Here is an 8,760-nt window from a genome sequence, read left to right as displayed (position 1 = left end):
CCTCAGCCTCAGTTTTACAAATGCAATTAACCAAACTCTTTGTTCTCTTTGACAAATTACTCCGTTATGTACGTATGTCTGTTTTTTTTTCAGTCAAAGAGCCAAGTAGCTGCTGGTGTGAAAGTATTGCGCATATTCTTACTAACAGTCATTTCCTTAAAGGAAATTGCTTGTTTCAGGAAACAGACAGAGTGAGCTTTCTTTTGCAGATAAAATCACACCACCATGTCAGAGGACCAAAATGAAAGACCGACCATGGACGTGGACAAGGCTTTTCTCAAATCCAAGCGGGGGATCCTGAAAGTAGCAGAGATGGTGAGACGGTCTGCATGTAACCAAAAGAACATGAACATTGAACATGTTTCAGTTTGCAACAGAAATGCTGTAACATGCTGGCAAAGTATCCTTTAATCCTGTACATGTTAGAAAGGGGTACAGTTACAGTACATGAGGCAATGAGTAGCATCACATGTTTACCTCAGTTAACTAGTTTGTTTATAGCAGTGACCCACATCAACATACCGAGAGCATTTTTTCAGAGGCTAAAGGAGCAACTGGTTCTGTCAATGTGATGTGGAAACATTAGTGCAAATGCAGTTCCTCTTTCTGCAACATGTTGCATGTATGAAGCGTGAACTTTAATGAAAAATCTCAAGTCATGGTGTCACAATTCAATAATTTGTTAATATTCAAATGTGTGAGATTTTGAAAAGTATATTTTTGTTATTGCAGTAAAACAAATGTGTATTGTGTCTTTTTCTGCTTTAGGTGACCCTGCTTGTGGCATTTGTGTGTTTCACTGTAGCATCCACGCCGAAGTTCATTGCAGCCACAATGTTGGAGTTTCTGATCACTTTGCTTCTGGTGTTGCTGTACACGCTCAAACTCAACAAGAGGCTGACTTTCTTTTTTTGGCCTCTCATTGTGGGTGATGTTTGACAGCACAGCATTATAATGTAATTCAAGTTTTTTTTATATAGAGAGAATAGCCTACTGTCCATGTTGCATCTTTAAACTTGTTCTTTTCTTCTCCTCAGGATGTTTTTAATTCAGTGTTTGCGGCAGTCTACCTTATCATCTTGAGCCTGATGGCTCTGACTACATTCACTGTCGCAGGCGCTGTGGTTGGAGGGGTGAGAACTATTTCAATTTTGATATGAGGATTTTAGTTTTCCTGTATGCACTGTCAATAAAATCAAATATCCAAACACTGCTTTCATCTGTGTACATGTGCTGCACACCCGGATGTGTTGACCTGCAGTGTGATGCCTTTATTTTGACACCCGCTCTCTATTTGCAGATAGTTGGTTTGATGTCAGCTGGGCTGCTGTGTGTGGACAGCTACACCATTATCAAGAACATCACACTCAACAAGCCAAGAAGTGAAATCCAGAATCAAGACAACCAACGAATCAATCAGTTGGAGTAAATTAATACAGTATACTATTAACAATTATTATTAACAAGTTCAAAACCACTTTCCCATCAGCTCTGAAATCTGTATAACTGAACTTATTGTAAGGCCGTACTGTACAAAGTTTATACCAGTTTCCAGCATATTTAAGATTCCGGCTGTAATTCAAACTGATGCTGCTGCAAGATGTTTAATATAGATTTTTTTTTCTAGATATAAATCTTATGGAAATCACAAATATCAATAAAGAAGTTTCTTTGCCTTGTGACATCACGAGTTGGATGTTTCCACCGAGTGGCTCAGGATTGTGTTGCATGCAGCTGGGGGGGGGGGGGGGGGGGCATCGCATTTCACATCTGGAGAAAGCAGATGTTGAGCTTTTTTGGAGCTCGCGCTGCGTTTCCGCGCTGTCATTGTTTCCGTTTCCACCTCCGAGAAGCCTCACGCCTCCTCCACATAGGCTATCTCTTTTGTTTTTGCACGGAATCCGCTACGTTACGTGGAGTTTGGGCTGTCTGAAGTTTGAGGAGAGTTTAAAAAAAAATCTCTTTTCAACCATGGGGGACATCGAGGCTCCCAGCTCGAATCGGCCGCGCCAGACTGTCCTACTCTCTGTTCTTCCGAGCAAAGAATTCGTCTCCTCAAGGAAAGGCATGCTGCTTATTGCTGAAGTGGTAAGAAATGAGCAGAGGAGTCACTTCTGAAACAAATCTACTGTGCAGTTGTTTCGTCTGATGTGAGCAAAAGTCAAAGCACGCTGCGTTTTGGATACTTTTATCTGCTCCTTTCTAATAGTTATGGCAGCTATCAGGATGTGTTGCTTTAATCCAGAAGTTAGAAATAACTTTTAACAGACTGTTTAACTGTCATTTTGAATATAGGTCAGTCATTTTTCCGTCACAAGGTTTCCATTAGTAGAGGGAGGAGCAGTAAGGCTTTATAGCAACTGTGAGGTAAACTTCTGAAAGTTGGGAATAAATATTTATTCTGGATTATGGACGAGGACACTCATTGTTCAGAGTCCTCTATGCTGTCAGGGGTCCAGCTAAATAACGGTCTGAGCTCCTTTCAGTCTCTCAGTGGCAATTTAATGTTGGAGCAGTTATTTTTTATTCACTGTTCAAGTAGATTTCAACAAACCAGGAACTGCAAGACTGTAGTAGTAGTGTATCAATGTGATGGTGTTAGAGTGTGTGTGTGTGTGTGTGTGTGTGTGTGTGTGTGTGTGTGTGTGGGGGGGGGGGGGGGGGGGGGGCGTTGCAGTAACGCTGTATGAACCCTCACATTTGTGTCATGTGACATTCAGCTCATGTTGGCCTGTGAGAGAGAGAGAGAGAGCACTCATCTTCCAGTCACATCCTTCACTCTGTTGCCATAACATGTAGCCTGGAGCACAGTACACACACTGTGTGTGAATGCATGGAGCTCAACGCCCCCCCCCCTTCACTCACACAATACAGCCTCTTTACTGCTACTTAACAATGTGACTGTGATCTTCAGGCCCGAGGCTAAAACGCTTCTGTATAACTAGACTAAAAACCCAGTGGCTTCTGCTGACAGTACACAGCAGAAGTGTGTCCTGCTCTGTGCACGTAGGTGTTAAACTTGCATTGAGTGGTGAGACTCGAAGCTTTAGGACATTTGTGAAATGCTCTGATTATCAGGTGGGCTGCCTCACCTGAAATAAAGACCACCTCTGCTAAAATCAGGGAAAATTAATACACCTATACTACAGAGGAAAATAGTATAGGTGCCTTTTTTTAAATGAATGTGGCTGTTATTTAGGTTAACTGAATTCATCCCGAGCAGTCACCACCTCTGCTAATCTACTTTCTAGGGGAAACCCTGCTGTGACTTAATGTATAATGTATGGTTTGTACGGTTGAACTCCTTTTATCTTTGACCTTAAAGGGGTCAGTTTAAATGCTAAATTATGAATAATGTTCTCATTTATTCAAGTATCAAGCCATGCATATTTTGGTTTTATTTATCTATGTTTTAATCTCTGAGAGATTTCTGCCTCCACCTTAATATAATGGAGATGAAAATATCATTTGAGGCACTCACATCATTCAGAAATTGCATTTATTTACAGAAACAGTGTCCCCATTCCTCCGGAAAGTCCACAGAATGGAATGGTTCTTCATCACATTGAGGCAAGAATTAAATAAAAATCCAATATTGTCAACAGTGTTGATCATAGATTTGATACACTGCCCACAATCATGTAATAAGCTACAAACAGAGATGTTAAGAGGATAGCTACCGCAGTATAACAGTGTAACAGTGTGGCGAAATCTCTGATGGTTGAGAAATCAAATATTGTCATATCACCTGACCCTAACTGGAACTACTATTTACAGAAGTAGTTGTCCCTTTGAAAACAGTTGACAGTGCCGTCTGTAGATTATTCAAGGTGCAAATTAAAGTCCAAATTAAATGCTGTGTAATTCTTCACCGCTATGACTGAGGGCCCAAATTCTGGGTAAATAAACCAAAACTATCTTCCTGCTTCGATACCGCTAGGTGTAAGTGAGAGATGGGGTTTTTATTTTGAGTGAACTGGCCCTTTACAATACTAACGGGTGCACTCAGAAACTAAAGTTTAAGTTTTAATGGTAGTTCAAAGGTGTGGATTCATTTCAGCTTTGTGCAGTGTACAGTAGGTTTATTATTACTATTCATATAATGATATTCCTGCTGTATTGTGCCATGTGCACAGTGTGAGTGTTTAACCTCCTTGCTGTAGCTGGGAAGCTATTATTCTTGGAACATAATATCACAGCTGTTTTGTCCTTTTGTTACAATTTAAAGCTTTCAGGCAGCGTTATATCAGCCCACAGTCACTGAACTCAACTGTTCGATGTGAGTCTTCCAAAGAGAGCGCACTATTCACCATTCTTGGGAGTATTAGTCAGATACATGTCCTGCTGAGCATGCATTATTACACACAGTGTGTCAGACCGCAGTGTATTTCTCATTAGGATTCTCAATCTCAGCCAGCAACAGGCCCGATGAGGAATGTGAAATCACAGGGTGTACACTGAGTGTGCTGCGAAAAGCCGTTAATAAAGGAGACATGGTGTGGTAAATGTGTGCAAAGTGTGCCTCCTCCCTTGGTGGTATAAATTGGAAAGTCAAATTTCTTGGCTCAGTATGTGTTGTGTTTCTGGCTTCAGGATTTATGATGTTGTTGTGAGTTGAAAAGCCCACATATGCACTCACAGCGCTCCTCATTTGACTCATCCCATACCTTTTAAGGGCAATGCTTTGAAAACAATGCTCTCTCTCTCATCTGATCCCACATCAAAATACAGTTCGTCTTTGCTACAGTTTGCAAAACAAAAACAACAAGGTGATTCATCCATTAGTCATCGGACAGAAAACACTTCATCATTCAAGTCAATTATCAAGCGAAAGCGAGTCCAGGTTCTTCAGTGTGAGGATTTGCTGCTTTTCTCTGTTTTATTTCATTGTAAATAGAATATCTTCGGCTTTTGGGCTGCCCTCGGAAAATTGTGATGGGCATTTTTCACTATTTTCACTCTATTTAGCGACCAAGCGATTAATCGGTTAACAAAAAAGAAAAATATATAAATATTTATAATAAAAATAATTGTTAGTTGCATCCATAGAGCAGTCTAATTTAAATTTGAAGTATGAAAAATAATCTGCCTGATCACTGATGTGATGTGTAATTTCTTTTTTATCATGTATAGTATAACACATCATTATGTAATGTACAAAATGTAGGGCCTATGCCAACTCATCCTGTGCTGTTTGAAATTTTCAGTGTAACATAGTCATCCCAACATCCCAGACTTTATTCTCCACAAGCAAACATACCCGAGGATCTCCTGAGAACCTCACCTGTAGGTGTTATCATATTACAGGGAAATCTAATGGATCCCTGACAGGATGTTGCTCAGTTTAAAGAACAGCAGCTGCAGCAGTTTGGGTTCAGTCAGGGGGGAGTTCCTACCCTCAGGGCAGTGTAGGATGACTGACTGAGACAAAGACAAGATGGCCAGGCCTGTTTGAGATTACAGTGTCTGGACTTGCCTTCTCTTTGCACTGATGTGGTGTGTCCAGCCCTTCTAATGGAGAGCGTCAAACACAGGGCTCAGGCTCCTTTACTCACATTTTAACTACTTGTGACTTTGTTGCACACACAGAACACATCTTAACGTCCTCTTGTGTTTGTGGATGTTTGCACAAGTGTGTTTGTGTGTGAGAGAGAACGAGAGGGATTCAGTGTAACAGTGCTTTTAACAGCTGTATCTCCTTACAGGAAGTGGGCCTGAAGCTGACTCACTGCTTCGGGGCAATGTGCAACATTATATTAAAGGGAGGAGATCAAAGAAGATTCTACTTCATTTTATTTATCAGTTGGATTAAAAATGCCAAATTGCCTTCAAGCAGCTCATTTAGAAATAGATAAATACATCAATTCAAGACAGGAGAAACCAATGTGTCAATGACAAAAGCAAATGGTGGTACCCTTTGCTCAAAACTTAAACTTTTCTCTAAACATACAGCACATGTTGAACTTATTTCCTCTCTCTATCTCTAATTGTCTCTGTAGGCTCTGTCCTTCATATCATTTGTGTGTTTCGCGGCATCCACGGCGGCAGCCTTTGTGACAGTTCCCCTGCTGGAGTTCCTGGCTGCTCTCTTCTTGTTGTTCGCTTACTCCACCAAATTCAATGAGAGGTTTAAAGGCTTCCTCTGGCCACTTATGGTAAGAGCAATTTTCAAAAAACATTTTAAACTTTGCAGTGGTTGTACATGCTGTTGTACATAAGACAAACTGTATTCTGGTGCTAAAAAGCATAAAATAGTAAGTGAAGTCTGAGTTTTCCTCTGAATCATGGTGTTCCTTTCTTTTCTCTCAAAGGATTTCATGAGATGTGTGACTGCCTCCATTATCTTCTTCATCATCTCCATAATTGCAGTGTCCAAATACGTGGACGGTTCCTCTAAGGCTGCTGGGGTAATGTCAACCATAATTTGTCCAGTCTTAGCCTTTGTCCAACAACCTCAGTTTCTAGCTCACCAATGGTTTTTCCACTGTATTGAAATCAAACGTCCTTCTTTTCACAGGTGTTTGGGTTCATTGCCACCATCGTTTTCGCTTTAGATTTTTACCTCATTTTTAATGAGCTGGCCAGTTTCCTAAAGCAAGGAGGGGAGTCCAATGACGAGCCATCAAGACAGCAAGGTAATATTCCAAATGAAAATCTGATTTTTGGCCAACTTCAATAATAGACTGTATATGTTTTTATATATGGATATATAATTTAATGTTAAAAAGTATATGTGCTGATATGTAGCAGAAATTGTTTTATACATATATGGTAATTCAGGCATGCATGTATTACAACTATATGGCGTTTGAATATCTTGTGCTTTATACTGCACACATATATTCAACATAAAAATATGTTATATTTGACATTTGATTTGAATATGTTCATATTATTAAAAATACAACATCGTAGCCCCGTTTGTTTTGCAAACTATTTCAAAACGTACATGCACATACAAGAAAATTCCATATTTTGGGATATTTGTCAACTTTAACTTCATGTTGGAGCAGCCATTAACGTAATGTATATCCTGTATATCAGCATTTATGTTTAAAAATATATATGTCTGTAAAAGTATGTTGGACATATATGAAACTGGCCATTTCTGTATGTATGTCAGACATGTCAGACTGTTTACATGCCTATACTGTAAGAATCCTCTGCCCTTTTCTGGGATTAAAGAGTTGGTTTGTCCAAATTACATAAAACACATTTTCTCACTCACCTCTAGCAGTATTTAGCCATGCAGATAGTTTTGGTTTTGTTTGCCCAGGTTTTGATATATCTCTTTCTGAGATATGTTCATTTGTGGTGTCCATGATAATCCAGAGAGCATGCTGTCATGTTTTCTGTAATTTGGGTGAACCCACTTTTTAAACTTGTAATGTTGACTTACATATTTGAGCTGTATTTTTATGCAGCCTGAAGAGATGCAAATAAAACTACTGCGGTTAAGTTGTGTTTACGTGGCAGAGTTCAATTTAGATATGAAATTGGGTTTGTGTTTCAACCCCCTCCTTCCTACTTTGGACTACCTTTTACTGCAACCACAAATGCACAAGTTACAGCATAGACAGACAGTTCCCCAATAAACTCTATGTTTTGCCTCTTTCACTTTGCATCTCTAAATTATCTCTGGGCTGGTTTGTTTATACATTGCAGTGATGGCACAAGTTTCAGGTGGATATTTTAAGACCCCAGTGAATAAAACCAAAACTATCTGCACTGTCTGATACCACTAGGGAGAAGTGAATATGCTTTTTGTGATGTGGGTGAACCAACTCTTTAAACAACAAAGTTTTATCCGTCAAAGGTTGCACTTGTTATGTAGTTTCATGAAAATAGAATAGTTTTATCCATGATGTCCTCTCATTGTTTAAACGATGGAAATGTCTTCAAGTGCACCACATTATTCAATTTGTTACTTTCTCGCATGAAAGTCACTACACTTGCCAAAGTTTGACTTATTTATGTAACTGTTCCACAGAAAGCCCACACGGAGGATTAACACTTATTCTGATACCAGCGATGTTTTTTTTCACTTTTGTTTTCTAGATGAGTTTTCAGACTCTGATTCGGACTGAGACCACGGGGATCTTTACCAGCGGAAATGTTTGATCACACAAAATAAACCTTTGCAGGAGAAACGGCCACCGTTGAGCTGCCATCTGCAAAGATCCGCAAGTGTTTCAATATGCCACAAGGTTACATTCATACTGTGTACAGGAGAAATCACATCAAGGTGACATTGACTGTTGGCTTATTATGTGCTGTGCTATCTATTAGTAGTTCGGGGTCATGTAGAGCCAAACATGTATGGTCATTACAAGTAGTTTATCAAATAATGCTCTGTTCTTTTTCATGCCTCAAACTCATATCCAGTGTCTTAGCTGATTTGGGAAAAATATAAATGCCATTATCAACCTGATACTTAAATGATCATAAAGCTGTGAAATAGTTTGGTCTCATTATACTGAGTTCTTAGAAGCTATTTGTACGATCTACATATGGGAGCATATGTCTAAATCTGAGATCATGACTAATATTGACTTTTGGGCATGTACTGTGACCCTCTTTACATTAAACTACAACACTAAATTAATGTCCTTAGTGAATAAGTGTTTACGAGTACTAATAATGAAGTTGTACTGTAACAAAGACGTTTCAACCTTTTAAAATGGAAGCGCTACATAAAAAATGGAAGGACAGGAGGCATCATCATCATTTATACATTTACAGTATTACTATAAAGAAACA

General features: G+C 39.3%; 2 protein-coding genes across 2 annotated transcripts; both read left to right on the top strand.

The window, feature by feature from the left end:
* The first annotated feature begins 151 nt into the window (after positions 1–151).
* On the top strand, positions 152–1,682 carry LOC139288447 (proteolipid protein 2). The gene is made up of 4 exons (XM_070909752.1): positions 152–315; positions 769–924; positions 1,038–1,133; positions 1,301–1,682. The coding sequence occupies exons 1-4, from the start codon at positions 226–228 to the stop codon at positions 1,427–1,429; spliced, it is 471 nt and encodes a 156-aa protein (XP_070765853.1). The 5' UTR covers positions 152–225; the 3' UTR covers positions 1,430–1,682.
* A 289-nt stretch (positions 1,683–1,971) lies between these two features.
* On the top strand, positions 1,972–8,087 carry cmtm3 (CKLF-like MARVEL transmembrane domain containing 3). The gene is made up of 5 exons (XM_070909904.1): positions 1,972–2,088; positions 6,000–6,155; positions 6,312–6,407; positions 6,518–6,635; positions 8,059–8,087. The coding sequence occupies exons 1-5, from the start codon at positions 1,972–1,974 to the stop codon at positions 8,085–8,087; spliced, it is 516 nt and encodes a 171-aa protein (XP_070766005.1).
* The last annotated feature ends 673 nt before the right edge of the window (positions 8,088–8,760 follow it).

The sequence above is a fragment of the Enoplosus armatus genome, chromosome 1 (assembly GCF_043641665.1).
Source record: "Enoplosus armatus isolate fEnoArm2 chromosome 1, fEnoArm2.hap1, whole genome shotgun sequence".
In the NCBI taxonomy this organism is placed as follows: Eukaryota; Metazoa; Chordata; class Actinopteri; order Centrarchiformes; family Enoplosidae; genus Enoplosus; species Enoplosus armatus.
Note: the sequence above shows the minus strand (reverse complement) of the source record. Positions and strands in the feature narration are given on the sequence as shown.

Excerpts from the sequence above, each read along its gene's own strand:
- LOC139288447 (XM_070909752.1), top strand. The coding sequence starts at position 226 with ATGTCAGAGGACCAAAATGAAAGACCGACCATGGACGTGGACAAGGCT. Across the intron at positions 316-768 it reads TCCTGAAAGTAGCAGAGATG|GTGACCCTGCTTGTGGCATT; the intron begins GTGAGACGGTCT and ends TTTCTGCTTTAG. Across the intron at positions 925-1,037 it reads TCTTTTTTTGGCCTCTCATT|GATGTTTTTAATTCAGTGTT; the intron begins GTGGGTGATGTT and ends TCTTCTCCTCAG.
- cmtm3 (XM_070909904.1), top strand. The coding sequence starts at position 1,972 with ATGGGGGACATCGAGGCTCCCAGCTCGAATCGGCCGCGCCAGACTGTC. Across the intron at positions 2,089-5,999 it reads TGCTGCTTATTGCTGAAGTG|GCTCTGTCCTTCATATCATT; the intron begins GTAAGAAATGAG and ends TTGTCTCTGTAG. Across the intron at positions 6,636-8,058 it reads CGAGCCATCAAGACAGCAAG|ATGAGTTTTCAGACTCTGAT; the intron begins GTAATATTCCAA and ends TTTGTTTTCTAG.